This window comes from Mobula hypostoma, chromosome 12, assembly GCF_963921235.1.
Source record: "Mobula hypostoma chromosome 12, sMobHyp1.1, whole genome shotgun sequence".
Lineage (NCBI taxonomy): Eukaryota > Metazoa > Chordata > Chondrichthyes > Myliobatiformes > Myliobatidae > Mobula > Mobula hypostoma.
Genome location: NC_086108.1, coordinates 22703646 through 22729691, shown reverse-complemented (window position 1 = coordinate 22729691; position 26046 = coordinate 22703646). Strand labels below are relative to the sequence as shown.

General features: G+C 43.7%; 1 protein-coding gene across 1 annotated transcript in view; it reads left to right on the top strand.

Annotated features, from left to right (window-relative positions):
• Nucleotides 1–25278, top strand: part of LOC134355122 (protein FAM163A-like) — a 267860-nt gene extending 242582 nt beyond the window's left edge. The window contains exons 3-5 of the mRNA XM_063064875.1: nt 7470–7570; nt 21092–21206; nt 24912–25278. Of these exons, the coding sequence (XP_062920945.1) occupies nt 21114–21206; nt 24912–25277 (459 nt within the window). The 5' untranslated portion in view covers nt 7470–7570; nt 21092–21113 and the 3' untranslated portion in view covers nt 25278. The remainder of the gene's footprint in view (nt 1–7469; nt 7571–21091; nt 21207–24911) is intronic.
• Nucleotides 25279–26046: the final 768 nt, after the last annotated feature.

The following is a 26046-nucleotide window of genomic DNA, read 5'->3' as shown; positions in this document are numbered from 1 at the left end:
GATCTCTTGGGTTTTGCATCAGTGGACTTCCCTTGATATTCGTGACCTAATTCCACTGAGATCCTTTGCAACTTGGCAGCTAGCCAGTGAGTGACCAAAATTCCTGGCTTAAGTTCAGATAGGAAGGGGGATGGGGTGAATGATGGTAGAGGCCTGGCCACCAACACATTTAGAGTTTGCACATTCTTCCTCTAACTACATGGGATTCCTCCAAGTGCTCCAGTTTCCTCCCACATTCCAAAGCCAATTGGTCACTGCTAATTACCCCTCAATGTAGCTAAGGGATGAAAGTATCAAAGGGACATTGATGGTATCTCAGAGAGAAATGGGGAATGGAGCTGGTGTGACTACTCTGTTGAGAATCAGCATTGATCTGATGGGCCAAATGGCCTTCTGCACTGAAATAAGTGAATCTAGCAGTCATCCTCTGGATTTTAGGTTGCAATTGGAGATGGCATTTCTCATACAATTAAGTAAAGAGAGACACTGGCCACAGTTTTTGTTCAGTATTGCTAGTGATGTTTTGCAATTCTTGAGGTGGGAGGGGGTTAAATATGTACCCAACTCCAAAATAGCACATTATCGAGCATTCTGTGTCAACCACTGGCAAAACAAAAAAAAATAACATCATCAGTGCAAGACAGGGCAGCTGACTTGTTATGATAAACTGTGAATGGTGTCGTGGGGCAGTGGGCCTGTGTTCAGGAGCTCAACAGGCCCATAGGGGCCATAGCCCCACATTACGGGCAAGTCCCGGGCAGGCATCCCATCACACAAACTGCCCCAGCATCTGACTTACAAATTGGTCCACAAGTGGGATACCACTCCCCACCATCACCCCTTGCATCTACTGAGTCACAATTATCATTTACCAAAGCCATTGGCACTTTAGAAAGAAGTCAAATGGGATCAAAGGTGGGGGGGATGTTGCAGAACTTCATTTGCAAGTAAAAAGATGCTCTAATATTAGTCTCACATTGAGAAGGTTGTACTGCTCATTGGCTATTTTTAGCCTGTGATGCACAGCACTTTGCATGGCATGTCTGTCGTTGTCATAAAATCTGCAGATCTTGAGTAAAATGATATTGCACAGGATAATGAAAGGAAGAAAAACTGACCTGCAGACAAGGGTCTGTTTAACGTTCATTGTTTGCATTTGAGTGCAGAGAAAGAAGTCTGAAAGGAGATTCAGGAAAGTATTGTTTCAATAAGCAGAACTAAATCTTCAAACCACGGAATGCTTTGCTATTGTGATTTTTCCCTTTGTTTCCCTCCTGATGTACAACTGATATTTGAGGGCCAAAAATCCAAATGGAGTCAGAGTGGCCTGCATCACACGCTGAACAAAATGAATGAATATGAAACTGAATGAGCTCATGGGGGTGATAACTGCCCTCTGTCTGGCCTGCTAGATTTAGACCCACTAACTGCCTGCTGCACAGAAAGAGTCCGCCACGTCCATGCCAGTTCCCAGCAATGCAGACGACAGCTGAGGCTGACTAGTCAGCTGAGGAGGCAGAGGTTGAAAACATAAGGTTTCTCAGGCTCAGAGGGTTTATGACTGCAGGTTAGGGTCAGTGTTCAGTTTGCGCACCATCTAAACAAGAATATTCAGAGAGGAGTCACTGACTTCAAGAAGTGGAGCGCACACGTGTTCCTGTTTACATCAGTGGTTCTGAGGTTAAGGCAGTTCAGAGTTCAAAGTTCCCAGGTGTGAATATCACCAACAGCCAGTCCTGATCCAACTATGGGGAGAGCATGGCCAAGAAAGAGGACGAGCACCTTTACCTCCTCAGGAGATTAAAGAAAATCAACCCGTCCCTACTGACCCTCACCATGTTTATAGATGTATCACAAAAAGCATCACAGCATGGTACGGGAACTGCTCGGCTGTAACTCAAGAAATCGCAGAGTTATGGACATAGATCATAGCACATTACATAAACCAGAACTGCCTCAGAAAAGCAACCAAATTAATCAACTACTTCTACACCTCCCCCATCCCCACTCCTGATATGGTATGGTACAGTAGGGTGGTGTAGTAATCTAATGGTTAGCACAATGCTTTACAGCACCAGAAATCAACGACTGAGATTCAAGTTCAGCTACTGTCTGTATGGGGTCCTTCAGTTAGTTCTGACGAAGGGTCTCGGCCCGAAACGTCCACTGTACCTCTTCCTAGAGATTCTGCCTGGCCTGCTGCGTTCACCAGCAACTTTGATGTGTGTTGCTTGAATTTCTAGCATCTGCAGAACTCCTCGTGTCTGTATGGGGTTCTGTATTCTGTATTCTCCTCATGACTGTGTGGGTTTCCTCTGAGTACTTTGGTTTCCTACCACACTCCGAAGACATTTGAGTTAGTAAGGTTAGTCAGCTTTGAGTATGCTATGTTGGTGCCAGAAGCAAGGCAGCCCCAAGCACATTCTCGGACTGTGTTGGTCATTGATGGAAAAGACACATTTCACCGTATTTTTCGATGTTTCAATGTACATGTGATAAATAAATCTAATCTATTAGGCAGAAGATACAAAAGTCCGAAACTGCGTATCACTACACTCAAGGATGGCTTCTATCCCATTGTTATAAGATTACTGTATGATAAAATGAACCCTTGACCTCAGAATCTACCTCGTCATGGCCTTGTTCCTTTATGTCTGTCTGCATGGCACCTTCTCTGTAATTATAAGATTGAACTCTGCATTCTGATATAGCTTTTCCCTTGGTGTTACCTCAAAGTACTTACGTTTTGAAGTAATCTGTATAGATGGGATATAAATCTGTTTTTCATTGTACCTCGGTGCGTGTGACAAAAATAAATCAAATGACAAATTCTGTACATTAACAGGGAACAGGAACAGGATTTAGTTGAACTCAGCAAGGATCACGTTACAATGAGACTCAAGTCTTTGCATTTTCCACACAGCGGTGAAAAATAGAGATGATAGTAGAGATTGCAGGAGGAAGTTATTGTGCTTGCATCTGTGGGAGGTTTATTTTAGTGTTAGAGAAAGAAAAATATATATTGTAGCTGCAGCTGAAAAATCAAAACAAAGGTGCCATTCACAAAAAGCAGCATTTATCCCTGTGAGATTCTCAGACCAAGTCATAGTCAGAGTAATACAACACAGAAACAGGCCATTCAACCCAACTCGTCCATGCCAACCCAGGTGCCCAACTAAGCTAATCCTACTTGCCCATATCCCTCTATCCATACACTTACCTTTCCTATCCATACACTACCCAAATGTTCAAAGTTCAAAGTAAATTTATTATCAAAGATTCAAGATTTAAAGCACATTTATTATCAAAAATTTATAGATTATACACCTTGAGATTTGTCTGCTTACAGCCAGCCAGAAAGCAAGAAACCCGAACAATCCAATTTTTAAAAAAGACCAAAAACCACTGCACAGAGAAAGAGAGGAAAGAAAAACACGAATCACACAAACAATAGAAGCAAGCCAACAGCATTCTGAACCAGACTGAGCCCCCAGATCTGCTCCCGGGGTAGCCAGAGTAGGCCCAAGCCTCGGTCCCAGTTCATCACACCAGCGAGGCAAAAACACACAGCAGCCGGATCAGTTCATAGCCTCAGTGCCACCGAGAAAGGAATGAACATTCACAGCAGAGCGAGTGAAATCAGCTCAACCCTTGCCTCCAGTCATATACGTCACCATGTACTATCCATTTCTGGCAGACATACTCAATTAACGTCTCCTAGCTCTCTTTATTAAACCAGCCTCAACTTCTTTCACAGGCAGCTCATTTCATATATGCACCACCCCCTGCGTGAAGTTGCCTTTCAGATCCCTTTCAAGTCTCTCTCTTCTCATCTTAAACTCATGCCCTCAAGTTTTTTGTTTCCCTTTCCTGGTTCATAATCTCCCAACTAACTAACTCAGCAGAGGGATCTCATTGGAAGAGGGTCCCAATTGATTATGCCAGCAGGACATTGAGACGATGTCACTGTATTTCAAACAGTGGCTGGAGATTGGGTCTGGACAAGATTTAAGATTCACTATTCAAACTTATTTATCACGTGTGTGTTGAAACATACAATGAAATGCATTATTTCTGTTAACAACCAACACATCTGAAGGTGTGCTGGGGCAGCTTGCAAGTGTCGCCACACATTCTGGCGCAATGTAACATGCCCACACGCAGAACAACACAATAGGAAAATGAGCCCGGTCTTCCCATGCACGTCCTCCAATCCCAGAACAGGCTGTCATCAGCCATTAGCGGACTCAGGCTCCGACATGCAGATACTGGGCCTTCATCTTCCCCAGCAGATGTGCGAAAATTCACAGACTCAGCCTCCAAGCAATGGGTTTCCAATTCAACCCTCAGGCCTCAATCCTTGGCATCAAATCCTGGCCCGCCAGTGACCAAATACTAGGCTTTGAACTCCAACTTGCCAATGACAGGGCCCAAAACACTAAGCCTTGAACTCCAGTCTCACCATGGGATCATTGGACTTTGTCCCCCCTTCCCACATGGAATTCCAACTCCAGAATTTTCTGATAACTCGCTGACCCGGGGGTGGGGGTGGGGTGCGGGTTGTGACACCGGCCTTCATCTGTGCTGGTCTGCCAGCCCTGACCTTTGAACTTGGAGCAAAGGCTTAGACTCTGGCCTGACCTCTATTCCCCCCACATTCCTGTCCCTAAACTGTATCCTGACCCTTAAATCCCCTCTCTGTCCTAAAACCATCCCTATGAACCTAATAAACAACTAAAAAAAAATCTAAATCTGAGCTGTAACCTCCATGGAGAATGTAGGCTGGCACCATCTTGGAAAAAAGTCGACAGTTTAATCACATAATTTCAATTGGAAACATGGGTGGGTATTTAGGTTTAAAATGGAACCATCTGTGTGAGTACTCACACTCAAAAACAAGAAAACCACTTCCATGTGTAGTATACACTTTATAATCTCTCTCCTAGTAATTCCACTGTTCAGATGCAGAGCAGGATTTATAACCTGGACTGATTTTTCCTTGCTTTGACCCAGCATGAGGGAAGCCCAGACATCTCACGTTGTCTGTCACAAAACTCTGGGATGAAACCAAACCAAGGAAAGCAATGAGGAACAGAGATCATGGTCTACTGATACACAGGAGACTGCAGGAACAACACATCGAGGGGGAAGGAATTACATTTTATTTTGAGATACAGCGTGGAACAGGCCTTTCTGACCCACTGAGCTACGCTGCCCAGCAACCTCCTGATTTAATCATAGGACAACTTGCATGACCAATTAACCTACCAACTGGCATGTCTTTGGACTGTGGGAGCAAACCAGAGCACCTGGAAGCAGCCCACATGCACACACAAGGGACGTACAAAATTGCTTACATGGGACGCCAGAACTGAAGTCTGATGCCCCAAGTGATAACAGCATCGAGCTAACTGCTACACTGCTGTAGTGCCCTAGTGAATTGTCAATATATTCATTCCTCACCACCCCTCCCACCCCCGCCCCCCCCACAGATGCTGCTTGATGTGAGTTCCTCTGGCAGTTCGCTTATTGCTCTATTTATGACATTTATTTATTTACTTAGTGATACAGCAACGAATAGGCCCTTTCCCCCTTCAAGCCACACTACACCAGCAAACCCTGACAAACTCTGATTAACCCTAACCTAATCACAGGGGTATGGGGATGGGAGATGGGGGTAAGGAAGTGAGAGGGGGAGAGGAGAGGGGGTGAAAAGAGACTGGTGAGAGGGGGGAGGGGGAGAGAGGGGGGAATGGACAAGGAGAGGAGAGGGGGAAGAGGAGAAGAGGAGAGGGGGAATTGGGGAGAGGACAGGGGAGAAGGGAGAAAGAGGGGAGAGGAGGGGGAGGAGAGAGGGGTGGAAGAGAGGGGAGGGGGAAAGACGGGGAGAGGGAGAGGTTGAGGGAAGGAGGAGGAGAAGTGCTGATAGAGGGGGAGAGGACAGAGAGGGTTGGGGAGAGATGGGGGAAGGGGTGAGGAGGGTGGAGGGGTAGGGGGAATGGGGAGAGGGAATGTGACAATCTGGACAGAATGCAACACAATAAGAAAATACTTGGGAAAGAAGGGAGGAGTGTTCTGAGTGTGGTATCGATTGGGTGGTGCTATGATAGTGTTTTATACAGAACAGTGTGAAAATCAGTACACTGGATCAAAATACAGTAGATTTCACTCAGTCCTGTAAAACACCATGAGACTGTATGTAAAGTTAGTAGCTGTTCCACTGATTTCTGATGAAAATTTTACTGCAGCTGTTACAGGAGAAAACCAAACACACAAATAGATTTTAATTCAAATTATTTTTCCTATTCATTATGATCATTGATGCAAATAATATTAGTCATCTCTCTGAACTCAAAAGTCAACTATTTTATTCAGGACTTGCATTTCAGGACCCAGTGCTGTTGAGACATAATTGTGATACATTTGAAGAGCGCAGGTAATGTCATGCAATCAAAGTCATCAGCTGACTGGTGAGAGGCATGTGTTCAGACCTCCAGGGACTCCAGGTCAAAGACAGTTGACAGCCAGTCTGAAAAAGCGGCACATTTCTTAATCCGCAGTGTCTAAAGTCCCCTTACATTGTTGCTCCAAGCATCCAATCATGCCATCAATACTCAAACTCAAAAAAGTAACAACTTGTCATTAATAAAGTAACTTTTGCAAACCCAGGATGTACTAAAGGACTTTACAATCTAAGTAATATTTTCACTCTTGTGACTCAGGGTGATGACGTTTTCAGCAGAGTTAAGAACTTAGTTCCAATGAAGGCACAGCTGAACTTTATCCATATTCCCTCTTTGCTCCTGTTTACTTCTAAACTTCCTTATGACACAGAAGCCAGCCACTCGGCTCCTTGAGTCTGTGGTAGCTCACACTGCTCCACTAATTGTTTCTGTAACCTATTCACCCACCTTCTCACCAACTCACACCCGGCGGGTGTGCATTGGGGAACAGGTCATGGCCTGAGTGTACAGGCAGGTTGCAGATATAACCACCAGGGTCCTACACTGCAGATTATCATGGCCAGCCCAATTATACTGATTGACCTAACACAAGAGCGCAAAATGAGGCATATTCACCGACCGGACAGTGACCTTCAGTGGTCTGAGGCTGATCTTAACTGGGATAGGTGCTCAATCAACCTGAGCGAGACTTCACTTGCTGTGAGAATCCCTGCTGTTGCTAACTTTCTGTTGTGCCTCATCTTGCGGAGTGAATACAAATGATTGTTGTCATGTCTTTAAAGACCAAATGTCAAATAAGGATACTGGCATGTGTGCAGACAGGAACTGGTTTTTGCAACGAGCAATGCATTTCCACTATTTATCTCTCTCTCACAGATTGACCATACTGAGGGAAACTCAAGCCTGAATGTTTTCCTTTAGATGAATATGTCTAAAATGCATATTGCTATATACAGGTCACAATGAAGGATGTCTCAGAACTGACTCTAAAACTTTATCTTTCAGGGACTGAAGAAAGAGAGAAAGAAAAAGAGATTTAAAAAGTCTTTCTGCAATCAAGAGCAACAACTCAAGAACTTGACAAGAAACAAAATCACTGCTCGAATGTGAGTCTTCTTGTTTACTGATATTTGAATGTTGGCGTCACAGACAAAGCCTTGCATCAGTTCCATTCACCCCTGTCAAGCATCAGATCCCATTGTGACTATCCCTAGTTATTCCTACCAGACAATAGATCCCATTGTGTTTGCAGCTATTTATTCTTGCCAGGCAACAGATCACATTTTGTTCATCCCTCTTTATTCCAGGGCAGGCACTGGATCCCATTGTGTCCATCGTTATTTAATCCTAGCTAGACATTAGATCCCATTCTCTCCATCCCTATCTTCTCCTGGACAGACATTAGTTCCCATTGTGTCCATCCCTATTTAGACCATAAGACCATATGACATAGGAGCAGAATTAGGCCATCTGGCCCATCGAGTCTGCTCCGCCACTCAATCATGGCTGATCCTTTTTTTCTCCTCCTCAACCCCAGTTTCCAGCCTTCTCCCCATAACCTTTAATGCCATGTCCAATGAAGAACCTATCAATCTCTGCCTTAAGTACAAGCAGCCACCTGGCCTGCACAGCTGCATGTGGCAACAAATTCCACAAATTCACCGACCTCTGGCCAAGCATTAGATCCCATCATGCCCACCCCTATTTATCTCAGGCCAAGCATTAGATCAGGGTGCATAACTGAAGTTAACCTTTCAATCCAAACCAGCACCAACAATAAATCAGGTAGATATAGCTGCTGGCTCAGTGTTCTCCCAGTTGTCATTTCTCAGCAGTGTACATCAGTCTTCTTGCAGAGGATGCCAGTCTGTTCCCTCATGCTCCTGGAAGAGCTCTAATTGCAGTGGCAGGGTACATTACAGTGTGAAGGTACTGAATGGATTCCCTGCAAATGGAAGCTGTACCATCTGCTCGTGTGCTGTGCTTGTTTTGACAGAGGAAAGCACAGAGATGTGCACCGAGTTTCATCGCACCTAGCAAACACCAGAGGGCATATGTACAAAGTTAAGGGAGGGAAGTTTAGGGGAGACATCAGGGGTAAGTTTTTTACCCAGAGGGTTGTGGGTACCTGGAATGACTTTCCAGGGATGGTGGTGGAGGCTAAAACATTAGGGATATTTAAGAGCCTCTTGGACAGGCACATAGATGAAAGAAAAATAGAGGGTTACGGGTTAGTGTGGGTTTAGTACGTTTTTTTTAAAGGAATATATGGGTCGGCACAACATTGAGGGCCGAAGGGCCTGTACTGTGCTGTAGTATTCTAGTGTCTAGTGTCTAGTTCTGTCCCAATGCCTGACCGAAAGTGGAGGGGGCTCCCCTATTTTCCCTGTCCCCGCTTGCCATTGCCATGCAGACTAGAGAATGTCTCAAGTGTTGATAGGTTTGTAGCGCCGTACAGCACACCATCCGGCCCTTCAGTGTATCATGTACATACCAACTTTCTGCCCATGCACAGAAACCCTACTCTAGGTCTACTCAACTACAACACCTGCCTAATAATCTCTCAATAGAGTCATTATATCTAATTTCATCGTGCCTTATGGTTGATCGATTATCCCTCTCAACCCTGTTCTCCTGCCTTCTTCTCATAACTTTTGATGCCATTACTAATCAAGGATCAAGAACCTTTCAGCCTTCATTTTAAATATACCCAATGACTTGACCTTCACAGCATCTGTAACAATGAATCTCACAAATTCACCACCGTCTGGCCAAAGAAATTCCTCCTCATCTCTGTTCTAAAGGGACGTCCATCCTTCTACTCTGACGCTGCGCCTGCGGGGCTTAGACACTTCCGCTATTGGAAGCATCCTCTCCACTTCCACTCTATCTAGGACTTGCAATGTTCATATGTTTCAATGAGATCCCCCTCTCATTCCACTAAACTCCAGCAAGTACAGGCCCAGAGTCAAAGATTTCTCATACATTAACCCTTTCATTCCTATACACTTCCTCTGGACTCTCTCCAATACCAGCACATCCTTTCTCAGCTATGTGTCCCAAGACTACTCACCAAATGGATGACTGATGGGCCAGATGGCCTAATTCTCCTCCTATGTCTTATGATCCTCTAGCAGCATGTTCTAGATACAAAGCACTCCATGTAAAAAGTCATTTTTCCTCGGATCCTATCAAAACACTTTTCTCTCACCTTAAACATAAGCCCATTTGCTTGTGATACTTCTACCTTGGGAAGAAGGCTCAGACTATCTAACCTATTTGTACCTCTTATAAATTTATATATCTCTATAGGTCATCTCTTAGCCTCCTTCACTCCAGGAAAAAAAAAACAGAGCCAATCCAATCTCTTCCCATAATTAAAGTCCTCCAGTCCAGGCAACATACTATTTACTATGTACAGTACTAAGCAAAAGTCTTAGACACATATATACAGCAAGGGAGCCTAAGACTTTTGCACAGTACTGTAATAATTTTGTGTATTGCTCTATACTGCTGCCACAAATACAAACAAATTTCATGATATATGTGAGTGATGATAAACCTGATTCTGATATGGGTCTCTATTGTGGACTGAGAGTGGGAAGGGGGCAGGGAGAGGGAATTCATGGTTGGGAAAAGGAGAAGGGAGAGGGGAGGGAGCGGGAAGCACCAGAGAGACATTCTGAAATGAGCAATAAACCATTTGTTAGGAATCAAATGACGTTGCCTGGTGTCTCAGGATGGGTGTGTCTGCACTTGTGCCACCACCCACCCTCAACATTCCTTCTCTGCACCTGTCCCACACCCCTCCTGCAGCACTCCACCCTCACTTTTCTCAACATCCTATGCTCCCACCAGATTTCCAAACTCGCTCGCCACTCCACATTGACAAATACAGTACTGTACTGTGCAAAAGTCTATATAGCACCCTAGCTATATACATTCCAAAAATGCATCTCCTCACATTTATTGGGATCATATTCCACCAGATCTATTGCCTTAGATAAACTTCCTCAGTATGAAGTTACACACTTTCTTAGACCCTTAGCTCCCAGTGGAACATAGGCCGTCACTGACCTCCCATCTCTATCGTCCTCTGAAGTCGATGGTATGGCTGGAGTTCATCAATGCTTCTGCAATTCTTTGCAGGCACTGTACAGGGGATTGGCCTATGCCGACCTTGCCCATTTCCACCTTTCATGACGGGGACGTAGGGTTGGACTTTGAGAACAGCACCACCAATTTTCATGTCATATGCAAACTGAATAATCGTACATCTTATATTCACATCTAAGTCATTAGCATATATGTCAAGCACAACGTCCCAACATCAAACACCACTGTGCACAAGGGACACTGACTTTCAATCAGAAAAGCAACCTTCCACCATCATTATGCTTCCAATCACCAAACCAATTTTGGATCCAATGTGCCCTATACTTCTGAACAAGCCTGCAATATGGAACTTTGTCAAATGTCTTACTAATGGGCATGTAGACAATATCTAAACCCTGCTTTCATTAATAGAAACATAGAAAATCTACAGCACAATACAGGCCCTTCGGCCCACAATGCTGTGCCGAACATGTACTTACTTCAGAAATTACCTTGGGTTACCCATACCCCTCTATTTTTCTAAGCTCCATGTACCTATCCAAGAGTCTCTTAAAAGGCCTTATTGTATTCGTCACCACCACTGTCGCTGGCAGCCCTTTCCACACATTCAACACTCTCTGCATAAAAAATTTACCCCTGACATCTCCTCTGTACCTACTTCCAAGCAGCTTAAACTGTGCCCTCTCGTGTTAGCCATTTCAGCCCTGGGAAAAAGCCTATAGTTTTGATTACCTCAAGAAGTTGACACAACCCTCCCAGCTTCTCCCAGCTTCCCTTCACGTTCCTCCTCCAAGTCCTCCAGGCAACCTTACCCTAATCCTTAGATTCAGCAGTGAAAGAATTCCTGTCAATTAACCTCCATTTGCTCTGCAGTAGCCAAATTATCATGAACCTTCCAACTCACCAGAAGAAACAGCAGCTCTCTCGACATCTCCAGACAGAGTATATTTTTCCCAGGGTAGAAACCTGGGAATGCATTGAACTTGAGAGGGGGTAGGTTAAAAGGGGATGTGGAGGGTATATTCTTTACTCAGAGAGTGGTTGATGCCTGGAATGCGCTGCCTGGTATGGTGGTGGAGGAAAATAATTAGAAGCTCTTAAGAGACGTTTGGATAGTCACATGAATGTGAGGAACATGGGATATGGAGATTGTGTAGGTAGGAGGAATTAGCTTTTTGGTTTTTTAAAATTTACTTTTTAGTTGGTTCAGCAGAACTTTGTGGGCTGAAGAGCCTGTTACTGTGCTGTACTGTTCTATGTTCTATATTGAACTCCCCTCCATCCACCTAGCTCCATCTCCTCATCACTCACTCCTCTGCAGTCCACCTATCACCTACCAACCCATGTCTCACCACACCTTCTCTCCTCCTTATATTTGCTGTCTCCCCTCTCCACTCTCAGTCCTAATACAGGATCTTGACCCAAGAAATCCACGGTTCCTTCCCCCGGACTGACACCTTTTAACTCACTGAATTCTTCCAGCCCGTTGTTCGTTGAACCATAATGTCTACTTCAAGTGAAAAACAAAAACTGAAAGCAAATAAATTCCGCACCAATTGATTTCATATTAAGCTTCTAATCTGGAGCCTATGGATATTATGGATGGTAGTTAAGGAACAGGTGGCACACAGTGGTCTGGATGCCTACGAGTGTTCAGCAGAGTTGGTTAGTAATACACCTTAGGCTCTGCCTTCCCGGGAATTGCACTGAATTAAGATTTTCTCAGGTACTTCAGAAAGGGAACTGAAGTGATGCTGTAAAATGGAACTATTCGTTGTACAGTGAGAAGTGCTCATATGAATTCTTAATGAATTAAAGGCCTTGGGGCAATGGAGATTGACTTTAAGAGAAGCACCTTGATTTTGTTGAATACAGGGTGAATAGTATTACTAGACAATCATAAAATAAACAATTAGTTACACTTGCATGAGTCACTGGTTCTCAAGTTGAGAGGATCAAATGAATCATAATACATAAATATAAATAAAATATTCATGTAAAGCCTCAAAGTCTCTGCCCTGCAGGCATTATTAAAGATAGAGTGTAAACAATAGAAAGAAGATGGAAATACTTGCATTTGTTTAGCATCTTCCATGACCCTAGAACATCCAATGTACTTTAGAGCCAGCTGACTGCAGTTACAACAAAGTCCAATCTGTTGTAGACACAAAAGTTTGCAGCTGCTAGAACGTGGGCCAGAAAGCAAACTGCTGGAGGAACTCAGTAGGTCAGGCAGCATCTGTGGAAGCAGCTCAAGGGTCGATATTTCAATGAATTGGATGGTAATTGTGTCAGAACTTCTGTTTGTTGGGTATGGCAGGATCCCAATAACAGGATAATAGAGGGATCACCTGTTTTAGTGCTTTAGGTTGGGGAATGACTATTTGGTGTGCTACAGGAGCGAACTTCCCTACTCTTCACTGAAATAGTGTTGAGGGATCTTTCATCTGCAGCTGAGCAGATTGTAAGGGTCTTAGTTTACCACATCCTGCAAATGATGGTGGCCCCCTTGCTGCAGCACTGCATCAGCAAGTATTGACATGGGGACAAATCTATCTACAGTTCTCGTTTTCAATGATCATGTAGGCACAGCAGCGAAGTGTTAGGGTTGAAACCTGACCTTTGGTGCTGTCTGTGTGGAGGCTGCACGTTCTTTCTGTGGCTGCATGGTTTTCTCCTGGGTGTTCCTGTTCCCTTACACATCCAAAAGATTTGCAGATTGGTAGGTTAGTGGGCTGTTGTAAATCCCCACCCTTGTGCATAGGTAAGTGGTGGAATATGGAGAGAGCTGATGTAGATGTAGCAAGAATAAATAGGATTATTGTAAGAATAATGAAAATGGGTGGCTGTTGGTCAACACAGAGTTGGTGGGCCAAAGGGCCACCTTGAGAGCTATATCTCTCTATGGCTCACTAGTGCTAGTATAGAGTTGCTGGTCAATGCAGAATCCCAGACCTGCTGACAGGAGTGTTGAGAGAATAAAATGGGATTAGTGTAGGACTGGAGTAAGTGAGTGATGGTAATGAATGGGATGAAGTTTCTTGAATGTGCTATATGATTCCATGACTCTACATGTTAACACTATTTCAGTGATTTTGAATACTAAGGGTATATCATATATGGATCTCCATGCATTACCTAGGATAGCATTTTAAATTAAAAAGCACTCAACGTTCCCATATGCATTGTAAGATTGAACAAATCAACTGAAAGTTCCAGTATCTAATTTGCTCCTACCTTGCTTTCTCTTGAGAAATAAGGAAGAAAGATATCACGTTCAGAAAAGGTAGAGTTAATGGGAGCACCAAGTTGAACAAGGGTTTGTGATTAGGTGAGGCTGAGTTTAGATTTTGAGAGTGGGAGCATCTAGAGTTGGGAGAAAGACTACGAACTACTCTTTGAGATCTTGTTCGATGTGTTTGCATTGCAACCCGGCAGCAAGAGCACCTAACATGGCATACGTGCAGTTTAGGAAGGTGTGCAGGTTAAATATGTAACAAATGCATGGAGAAAAACAGCAGAGGAGGTGAAAGAGAAAATGACCATTAGATATATCCTGCTCAGTTGCGTGTCGGATCTGTCAGATCACAGGCAGAAACAATAATTTGGAGAAGGGAAATATCACAGAGGAAACATCAATTAGAAATACACTCTGTGAGGATCCCTCTATGACAAAACACATTTTGCATTGAGGTCAAAAGAGACTGTGTGAATCCAAGAACATAAATAAATGCAAGTGGTGATGTAAGGGATTATCATTATGGTTAAGGTAATGGTTTTCCAAAGAACAAGAGAAACAGGATTTTCATAAATGGGAGCAATTCACTGAGGCAGTGGAAGAATTCAAAAGACTTTGCTCTTTAAGAAAAATAACAATGTTCTAAGTAGGCTAGAAAACATCCACAAATGATCAGAGAGGAGTGAAGAGGCATAGCTTTAACTATATTTCAGTAAACCAGAATCATATTAAGTTCTAAGCGAGATAAATCAGGCTGTGATGTTTCAGATTGTTGAAAGATAGCAGAAAAACAGGCACATTTGAGAAAGCCTTTGTATTAGAAGTGACAGGAGAAAACAGTGAGACACTAAACCCTCCATGTCAACTAGAACATCAGTTACTTAAGAGGCAGCAGGGGAAGGATCTGAAGGTTGAAAAATACCGGACCAGTGAAAGGTTTTTTTTACTCTGACTCACAGTTTTCATGTGATAGGCTAGTTTGCAGACTGATTTGTTGCAAGGTATTCTGGACTTTTGTCAATGTGGAGCAGAGAGCAAGTTTCTAAATCTGGTGGGAGCAAAGGATGTTGGGAATGGCGAAGGTGGAGCATCGCGGGAGGGTGACAGAGAAGGAGTGCCAGGGCGGTGGGGGTGGGGGGAGAGTCATGAGTGCAGACATGCCCAGCTTTGAGACACCAGGCAAGGTCATTTGATTCTAAACAATTGGTTTATTGATCATTATATAATGTGTCTTGATGCTTGTCGTTCTTCCCTACCGCTCCTTATCCCTATCCCTTTTCCCCACCCATGATTTCTTCTCCCTGCCCCCCTTCCCACTCTCAGTCTACAACAGAGACCCACATCAGAATCAGGTTTATCATCACTCACATATGTCATGAAATTCGGGGTTTTTTTGCAGGAGCAGTAGTATGGTGCAATACATTAACATTTTCTACAGCCCTGTGCAAAAGTCTTAGGCAACCTAGCTATAAATTTGCGCCTAAGAATTTTGCACAGTACGGTACTTCAAATTTATGAAGCAGTAGTATCTGAGTTACTCTGGTTTATAAACAGAACAGACCACCAACCAAAGAGATGGTGTTAGAATTTTAGAAATAGCTAGCTGGCCCTGAGCTGGAATATCGAGGACAAGTCTGGGTAACAATTTCACATAAAATTTAAATGCCTCTAAAAGTGTGGAGGATTTTACCTGGAATGAGGTGAACAGATGAAGGTTAAGCCTGTTTTCTTCAAGTCGTAGTTTATGAGGTGACATTAGAGAGGCTGTAAAAATGAGAGATTTTGACGGAGAAGGTAAAAATCATTCTTCTGGCAGATTCAGTCACCATAGAAAGTTGGATGGGTACTTGGTAAAAGGCGACTAGCTGCGTCAATGCATACCACAAACGGCCAAAGCATGAGTTTAATATTATTTATGCATTAGTGTTACATAATTTCAACTGTTCTTGCATTACCGCAGAAGTGAAGTGATTTTTTTGTTTGTATTTTGAATTTCTGGAGAGCAATCCAAGATTTCAAATTTCTGACGATGTTGCGTTTTTAATCAGAAGAGATCCTACACATGAACAGAGGCTTTGTAAGGCCTGGCTCTCAAACTGCCACCTATACCGCCACCATGAGGTACTCTGTGGTACTGCGGAGTTCAGCGAACAGAATTGACAACAGCACATCAATTGGCAGACACTGAGTTCCCAACCAAACAATTGAAATCATCCTTTTCTTCACTCTCCAAAATTATGGCAGTGTAAAATCATAGATTTATAAAATAAATTACAACAGTGAATGATGTCATTCAGCCCATCGTGGTATATGCTGGTCCAGAAACAATTGTTCAGCCTGAAACAAAAACAAGGGAAAATCTGCAGATGCTGGAAATCCAAGCAACACACACAACATGCAGGAGGAATTCAGCAGGCCAGGCAGCATCTATGGACTGCCAAAGGGTCTCGGCCCAAAACATCGACTGTTCTCTTTTCCAAAGATGTTGTGTGTTGTTCAGCTTAATGCCGCTTCCAATTCATATCCAAGTACAGCTAAAATTGAGAAGGGTTGCTGCCACCACCATCCTTCCAGCCATTGAGTTCCAGGTCCAGATGAGAGGGAGAAACATAAGTCACATGGAGTAAAGTATCACAATGGAATAAAGGGAATTACAGAGGCACGAGAGAGGAGCTTGCCCAGGTGGATTGGCAGAGGATACTGGCGGGGATGACGGCAGAGCAGAGAATGGCTGAAGTTTCTGGGAATAGTTCACAAGGCGCAGAATAGATAGGTCTCACAGAGGAAGAAGTTCTCAAGTGTCATGGGTAGGCAACTGTGGCTGACAAAGGAAGTTAAGGACTGCATAAAAGCCAAGGAAAGGGAATATAAGGTAGCAAAAGTGACTGGGAGTTGGATGATTGGGAAGCTTTTAAAATCTATAAGAAGGAAAAAGATGAAATATGAGGGCAAACTAGCCAGTAATATAAAGCATTTCTAAGAATTTTTATAGTTATATAAAGAGTGAAAGAAAGGTGAGAGTTGATATTGGACTACTGGAAAATTATGCTGGTGAGGTAGTAAATGGGGAACAACGAAATGGCAGATGAACTTAATGAGTACTTTGCATCAGTTTTCACTGTAGAAGACACAAGCAGTGTGCCAGAGGTCTGTGAGTGTCAGGGAGCAGGAGTGAGTGACATTGCTATTACAAATGAAAAGTTCTAGGCGAACTCAAAGGTTGAAGGTGGATAAGTCACCTGGGCCAGATGGACTACATCCCAGAGTCCTGAGAGAGGTTGCTAAAGGGATAATGGATGATTTGATCATGATCTTTTAAGAATCACCTGACTCTGCCATAGTACCAGAGAGATGAAAGATTGAAAATGTATCTCCACTCTTTAAGAGGGGAGAAAGGCAAAAGAAAGGAAATTATAGACCAGTTACCCTAACCTCAGAGGCTGGGAAAGTGTCAGAGTCTATTATTAAGATGAGGTTTCGAGGTAATTGGAAACTACAGATAAAATAAGTCGAAGTCAGCATGGTTTCTGTAAAGGGAAATCTTGCCTGACAAATCTGTTAGAGTTCTTCGAGGAAGTAACAAGTAGGGTGGACAAAGGAGAGGCAGTGTATGTCATTTACCTGGGTTTTCAAAAGACATTTGATAAGGTACCATACATGAGGCTGCTTAACAAGATAAAGTCCCATGGCATTACAGGAAGGATACTGGCATGGATAGTGGAAAGGCTGTCAGGCAGGAGGTAGCGAGTGGGAATAAAAGGAGCCTTTTCTGATTGGCTGCCAGTGACTAGTAGTGTTCTGCAGGGGTCAATATTGGGACCGCTTCTTCTCACATTGTTTGTCAATGATTTCGATAATGGAATTGATGGCTTTATGGCAAAGTTTGCGGATGATACAGAGATAGGTGGAGGGGTAGATAGTGCTGAGGAAGCAATGCGATTGCAGCAGGATTTAGACAAATTAGAAGTATGGACAAAAATGTGGCAGATGGAATACAGTGTTGGAAATTGTATGATAATGCATTTTGGTAAAAGGAATAATAGTGTGGACTATCATCTAAATGGGGAGGAGGTTCAAATTTCAGAGGTGCAGAGGGACTTAGCAGTCCTCATGCAAGACTCCCAGAAGGTTAATTTATAGGTTGTGTCTATGGTAAAGAAGGCAAATGCAATGTTGCCATTTATTTTAAGGGGAATGGAATATAAAAGCAAGGAGATAATTCTAAGCCTTTATAAGACACTGGTCAGGCTACACTTAGAGTACTGTCAATAGTTTTGGGCCCCATATCTCAAAAAGGATGTGTTGTCATTGAAGGGAATCCAGAGGAGGTTGCGTAGGGATCTCATTGAAACCCACCAAATGTTGAAAGGACTAGATAGGGTGGGTGTGGAGAGGATGTTTCCTATGGCAGAGGTATCCAGAGTTAGAGGGAACAGCCTCAAAATTGAGGGGCGACCCTTTAGAATAGAGGTAAGAAGGAATTTTTTTTTAGCCAGAAGGTAGTAAAACTGTGGAATGCTCTGCCACAGACTGTGGTGGAGGCCAATTCCATGCCTATATTTAAGGTGGAATTTGATTGTTTCCTGATTGGTCAGGGTATCAAACGATATGGCGAGAAAGCAGGTGTATGGGGTTGAGTGGGATCTGGGATCAGCCATGATGGAATGGTGGAGCAGGCTCAATGGGCTGAATGGCCTAATTCTGCTCCTATGTCTTATGGTCTTATTCCTTCCCTCTTCTGGGTGAAAACATCGCCTCTCTGACTCTTCTACCAATCACTTTATATTTCCCATTTCCCCTGTCACCCCTTTCCTTCGGGACTTGCATTATCCAGGCTCATCATTGCTTTCATACATTTTCATTAGGTCAGCCCTCAGTCTTCCTGTTCTTTTTAACCCCAGCTTATACTATCTCTCCTCACAACTACAATTCTCCAATTCCGGCCACATCCTTGTCAATGTCCTCTGTACTCCCTCCAGTGCATCCACATCTCTCCTGTAACATGGTGGCCAGCAGTGTATAAATTAGGAAAGAAGGAATAAATAATTCTTCAACCGTGCCCACATCCATTAGTGAAGGATACTTGGTATTAAATAAAATTAGTGGATGGTTTTATTTAACATAAGAATAGCAGAGAAGAAAACTTGGTGTTAATAAAATTGCATTTTTGTAGCACTTTTACAATCTCAAGATGAACTGAAGCTCTTCAGAGCCAATTAAGTCATTTAAATTGCAGCAACACTTCCTGAATTGTCAGATCCAGAAACATTAATGTGGCAATATCTGATAATCAGTTCCACGGTCATAGATTGAGGGATACCGAGGAGGAGTCCTTTGTGCATTGAAGTAGGGAGAGAAATATTGAAAAAAGCTATTTGGCCCCTAGAGTTGCTCCACCATTCAATATGATCTTGACTGATCCTCGATCCCATCAGAATTAGCAACAGCTTTAATATCACTGGCATATGTCATGAAATTTGTTGCCTTTGCAACAATGCAATACATAATAATAGAAAAATCTGTGAATTACATTAAGTATATATATTAAATAGTTAAATTAAATAAGTAGAGAAAAAATAGAAATAAAAAAAAGTTGTGAGGTGGTGTTGTTGGCTTCAGTGTCCATTCAGAAATCGGATGGCCGAGGGGAAGAAGCTGTTCCTGAATCATTGAGTGTGTGCCTTCAGGCTTCTGTACCTCCTTCCTGACAGTAGCAAAGAGAGCAAGGCATGACCTGGGTAATGGAGGTCATTAATGATGGACACTGCCTTTTTGAGGCATCGCTCCTTGAAGATGTCTTGGATACTATGGAGGCTAGTATCCATGATGGAAATGACTAAATTTACAGTCCCACCTACCCAAGAGTGACAGTCCCAAGAGTGACACTGAACGTGCAATGAAATGTATTGTTTGTGTTAACAACCCACCCCGCAGTCTACGGATGTGCTGAGGGCAGCCCGCAAGTGGCGCCAACATAGCATGCCCAAAATAGTCAGCAAACAACACACAGCCAGCATACTGGATAGACACAACAACAGCAAAACAAAAACCTCCTTAGCCCCTCCAAACAGCACCAAAGATCACTGGCTCTTGTCCTATGAGCCAGTCAACCACAGTCCTTGACCTAAAGGATCACAGGTCTTCATCTTCAGTACCTGCGTACCCAACCTCCATTCTTAGAGATCACTAGCCTTTGACCCCAGAGCACTCTGACCTGGATTCCAACTTCCAGCTCCTGGCCCTAACTATTTATTTACAGCCCCTGACCTCTAACTCTCCCTCATCACTGTCCCTAAACCCTAACCTGACCCCTAATTCCCTGCACTGTCCCAAAAACCATCGTTATGGACCTATAAAAGACAGCTAAGTCTGAGCCATGACGTTGACAAACATTGCAGGTCAGCGCCATCTTGACTGCAAGTGTTTGACGGAGAGTCCCGGTCCAAAACTCATCACCCCAGTGGCAAAAATCTCAGTGGCATGGTAGCATAGTCATTAGTACAACATTTTACAGCATCAGCGACCCAGGTTCAATTCCCGCCACTGTCCATAAGGAGTGGGTACCTTCTTCCCATGGCCACTTTGATTGCTCTGATTTCTTTGATTGCTCTGGTTTCCTCCCACAATCCAAAGACGTACCATTTGGTAGGTTAGTTGGTCAGTGTAAATTGCGCCATGATTAGACTAGGATTAAATCAGGATATTGCTGTGCAGTGGGGCTCAAAGGGCCGGAAGGCCCTATTCCACGTTATATTTCAATCAATAAAAGAATCAAACAATGACTGTTCATCCCACCATTGATGCTGCCTGACTTGCGGAGTTCCTCCAGCATCTGGTGTGTATTAGTCAAGATTTCCAGCATCAACAGAATCTCTTGTGTCCTCCATCTTATAACTCTTATCGCCAGCTTTTGTCACCTGTCCCTAGTGGCTCTTGAGAAAGTTGTGCCAAGTTGCTATCTCAGAACAGTCCAGTCCTTCTGGTGAAGATATCCCTACAATGTGTGGGAGGGCATCCCAGTGTTCACATACTGTGTTAATGAAGGAATTCCAATATATTTCCATCTCAGGATTAGGAAATCCTGGGGTTCCCATGTGCCTTTTAGCTGCTTGGGGGTAGAACTTGTGGGTTTGGGAGGTGCTGTTGAAAGGAAGACATATGTAAATCTATCTTTAGAATGAGGTTGGCCTTCCCTCTTCCCCACTACCAAATTATATACCTACACCCCGTCTACTCCTTCCAATCTCACCATGTCTTCCCTTTGCTTTTCTAGGGTTTGATGGGGAACTGGTCGGATGACAGCTGGAACTGTTGTTATCACTGGTGGAATACTAGCAACAGTGATACTACTTTGTATCATAGGTGTGCTCTGTTACTGTAGACTCCAGGTGAGTTAGTACGTGTCACTAACTGAGGGCTGGAGAGACAAAATGCAAATACATTTAAGAGTTTCTGAATTATGGAACATTGCTTTGTAACACATTCCTTTCTGGCTGCTGGCTAGATTATCTTTATGTTTGAAACAGGACTATGGCACAGTTAGTCAAGCTGTTGCCTCAAGGCTCCAGTGACCTAGGTTAAATCCTGACTTCTGGTGTTGTCTATTATGGAGTTTGCATGTTCTCCTAGTGACCATGTAGGTTGCCCCTGGACACTCAATTCCTTCCACATCCTAAAAACATGCAAGCTGGTAGGTTAATTGGTTGATTAATTGCCCCTAGAGCATAAGCAGTGGAATTCAAAGTGCATATATATCAAAAGATGTATGTGTAACTATATACTACCTTGAGATTCATTTTCTTGCAGGCATTACGGGAAAAAGGAAATATAATAGAATTTTATGAAACATTATATATAAGCAAAGACTAACAGACGGCCAGTTGGCAAAAGAAGAGAAATTGTATAAATAAAAATAACACTGAGAACACGAGTTGTAAAGAGTCTTTGAAAGTTAGTCAAAACCAGTTTAAAACCCTGATGGTTGCAGAGTAATAGCTGTTACTGAAACTGGTGGTGTGGGACCTTAGGCTTCTATACCTCCTGCCTGGTGGTAATAATGAGAAGTGAGCATGTTCTGGATGGTGGAGATCTTTGATGATGGATGCTACTTTCTTGTGGTAGCACTCCCTGCAAACATAATATTGGGGAGGGCTTTGCCTGTGATAGACTGGGCTGTATCCACCACCTTCTCTAGCCTTTCCATTCCTGGACTTTGGTGTTTCCATACAAGGCTGTGATATTCTCCACTATGCATCCACAGAAGTTTCTCAAAGCTTTTGGTGACATGCCAAATCCACACAAACTTTTAAGGAAGTGGAGGCACCTTCATGCCTACTTTCTGATGGCACTTATCTGCTGGTCCCAGGAGAGATCCTCTGCTATGTTAATACCAAAGAATTTGAAACTACTGACCTCTCCTCATGACTCACGGACCTCCAGCATCTTCGTCCTGTACTCAAAAATCAGTTCTTTGGTTTTGCTGATGTTGAGTGAGAGGCTATTGTGGCACCACTCAAACAAATATTCAAACTCCCTCCTATATGGCGATTTGTCACCACCTTTGATTCGGCCAACAACAGCGCTTTCGTCAGTAAACTTAAATAGTGCATTGGAGCTGTAGTCAGCCAAACAATCAGTTAATATGGATTCCAGGTCATTCTTCAGGCAGGAGAGGATACGCTTCATGGCCAATCTCTTGAGGCACTTCATCACAGTGGATGTAAGTGCTGCTGGATGATAGGCATTAAGGCAGTAGTTGAGCATTGGTTCAAGTTTAGTCCTGAACTACCACTCTGCGCATGAGATGGCATCCCCAGGTTTCATGCCTGGATCTCTGTACTCTTCTGAAAAGCTTGTCCTAAATGCCATCAATCTTACCCTCGGCAAATTGTGAATGTTTTGCTTTTAGTAGGGGGAAGATTCTAAATGATTTTGTGGAGACACACTCGTTCACTAGAGTCTTTACAAAGTTCATGGCAGCCATCTGATGAGTCCTTGAAAATCACCCAGAAAACCAACTTGAAGCAGTCCCATAGCTGTTCCTCTGCTTCCTGTGAACATCTCTTTGTTGTCCTTACCTCTGGCACCTTTGGGGGTAGCTGAGGAGGAGAGGTCATTGGGAAAATTAATGGGAATTGGATTGATCTATGAGCCAGCATTGAATTGACTGCATTAGCAGTGATCCAATTCCTGCCCTCCTTGTGTATATTTCACAAACTGAGCAGTGCCAGTAGCCAGTGTTTTACTGTAGGAAGATAATTAGGCAGCCATTCTGCATACTTCCTCAAACAGCAAATAACCCCTCTTATAGTGATATTGGTCTGGAGATGTTGTCAGGACTCCTTTTCAAGATAACATTGATTTCCTTCAATGTGTCCAACTGAGAGTTCAGATTGAGGTTAACAGCTAGTCCAATGGATGCCAGTCCTGGTGCATTTCTACACAGGAAGTGAATAGCAGCCTGGACTGAGCACTGAAACACCAGAGGTGAACCCACAACATCTGACGTAGAAGCACAAGCAATGCTGATACTTGCCTACTGTCATTTTGGAGCTGATTTCAGATGTGTGAGACTTCTGCTGCATTTATAGCCAGTAGGACAATGGCTTATGCCTCAATAGTCACCTCCATGTTGAACATTGTCTGTTGTAGCCAGGAGCCCCAATACAAATTTGACTGTTTCTGCAGGTAAAGTCAGGAGCCCAAAAAGGGATCAAGGTTTACCAGACTCTTTTTTTTTTATCCTCAGCCATATGTGCAGGCCCTTTTGAATTCGGAGAGTACCAGTTATAATGTCCCTAGGAATGGCATAGGGAAATATTAAAGGCAGGGGAAACCAAGGAGTTGGGCAAAATGATGATAGGCAACTCCTTATCAAAGGGAGAGTTTGGTGAAGAAGCACAGGGAAGAAACTCCCAAGGCACACTGGATAGCAAGTGAAGAAAATCAGACCTCACAGGCAATGTTGGAGGACAACACAGAACTTGGGAGGGCTGCAGGACAATCACAGTGAAAAAGTGAAACGAGCAGAAGCATGGAAGGAAGAGAAGGAATGCAGCCTTCAGATGCTGCTGCAAATATTCATTCATTGTCCCTGCACCTTGTATACTTGTGCTCCAACAATAAACTTGAATTGGCTGAAGGGTTCCAACCCTTACTGGAGCCCAGGTTGGGAATCCCTGACTTAAATGATGATATAGCTAGCCTAGCTGTAAATGTAGTCCAGCAAATACAAGGATGTTTAATTACTGGGTGCTCATTTAGATCTGGATTAGAGAGTCCAGGATGTTGAAACTTATTTGGAGTGCAAGGTGAGAGATTGGCTGGGATGTAGTCAGAGGGCTGTTTAGAACATGGAAGAGTACCACAATTAAACAGGCCCTTCAGACCATAATGTCTCTGCCAAATCTGATCTCTTCTGCCTGTACTTGATCCATACTCTGCCATTCCTCACATGTTCATGTGTCTAACAGCCTGTTACATGCCACTATTGTATCTGCTTCCATTACCTGTGGGGACTGATCCAAACATCCAGTACCCCCTGTGTGGGGAAAAAAAAAGCTTGCCCTGCACTTCTCTTGTAAACTTTGGTCCCCTCACCTTAAATGCGTGCCCGCTAGCATTTCTACCTGGGAGGAAGATTCTTTCGGTGCCTATATTATAAGCCTTTATCAAGTCTTCCAAGCTCCACAGAAAACAACCCAAGTTTGTCAGTCTCTCCTTACAGTTCATACCCTTTCAGCTAGGCAGCGTCCTGTTAAACCTCTTGTACATCCTTTCCAAATCATCCGTGCCCGTTCTAGAATGAGCAACCTGAATTGCACACAATACTCACACAACCGAAGTTTTATACAGATGTAACATGACTTCCTGACTCCTATACTCAATGCCCAAACCAATGAAGTAGGGCATGCCACACACCCTACCCAGTCATGTTGCCAGTTTCAAAGAATCGTGGATTTGGACCCCACGATCACTCTGTATAACAATGCTGCTAAGGGTGCTGACATATACTCTCCCTGATTTTGCAAACTCTGTTGGTTTGCTTCTAGATTCTGAGTCCTCTCTCCTTTTCTTTTTCTTCTCTCCGCCAGTATTATTGTTGCAAGAAGGACGAATCAGACGATGAGGAGGAAGTCTCAGATTTGTACTCTCACCCGCGCTTTGCTTGCAACACCTGCAACGCACACTCCGTGGACGGATTGCTCACTCAGCTGCCCGCGCCAGTGGAGGCGAGCCAGGAGGCCGCGAGGGGTTCATGCCCTGACTGCTCCCCCTTTTACATCCGGACCGCCGAGGAGATGCGCAACGGAGGCGAACGCGTCTCCTACATCCCGGCCCGCTACAAGGAGCCGGGGCCACCCTTCAAAATGTCCTCGCTCCAGGGTTTCCCGGTGAGCCACCAGAACACGGTGCGGGAGACACTTGCAAGCGTCAGGGCGATAAGCACCGAGGTGTGAACTCTGGGCTGGGGGCATGGGGTAGGGCGGTGGCGGGGATAGGGGGGTGGGGAGTGAGAGGAGATGGCACTATTTTTCCAATGCCAGGAAAGGGAAAATAAAGATTGCAATAAAGGAATTATACCTTTCCCAATTGTCAGTGAATAGAGGCGAGCGTCTGTCCTTCAGGAATGCAATCTGGGCACCTGGTTTCTTTCCTCTGAGATAACAAGAGATCAAACTACTCTTTGCTTCAATCTTGGGAATCTTGCATGTGTTTTCATGAACTTTGTGCAAGAACTTCCAACAAAAGGAGAAAGCAAATCAGTCCTCGATTTTTCAGAGGTAAAAGACATGATGTTTGGAAATGGAATTAACAAAGTGGAATGGAATTTAAGCATTTGAAACAGAAAATGGCACTTTTTTACCTGTTAATTCAGCCCACTAAAATCAATGCATAGGAGTATGGGTTACATTCTGCGTCCAATCTACACAAGCAGTAATTCACAATGTTAACCACACTGCACTTCTAGGATCATCTGATTGATACATTCCACTCATCCCAGCCAGTGAACGTTGCCAGCAGCCAGCGTCATGCCGGTCGCAGTGACCAACTCTGTAGTCTTTCCAATCTTACTCAGTTTGCCTTGTTTTTCTTCTCACCTGACCCACACTTTGGCATGAAGCAACACTGAATCCTGTAGACCAAGGGTTAATTCCCACATTTGTGTTGAGGCATTTGATCTCAGCCAGGTGACCTGATCTTAATTGCAGAGAGTAGGTTTGCCAA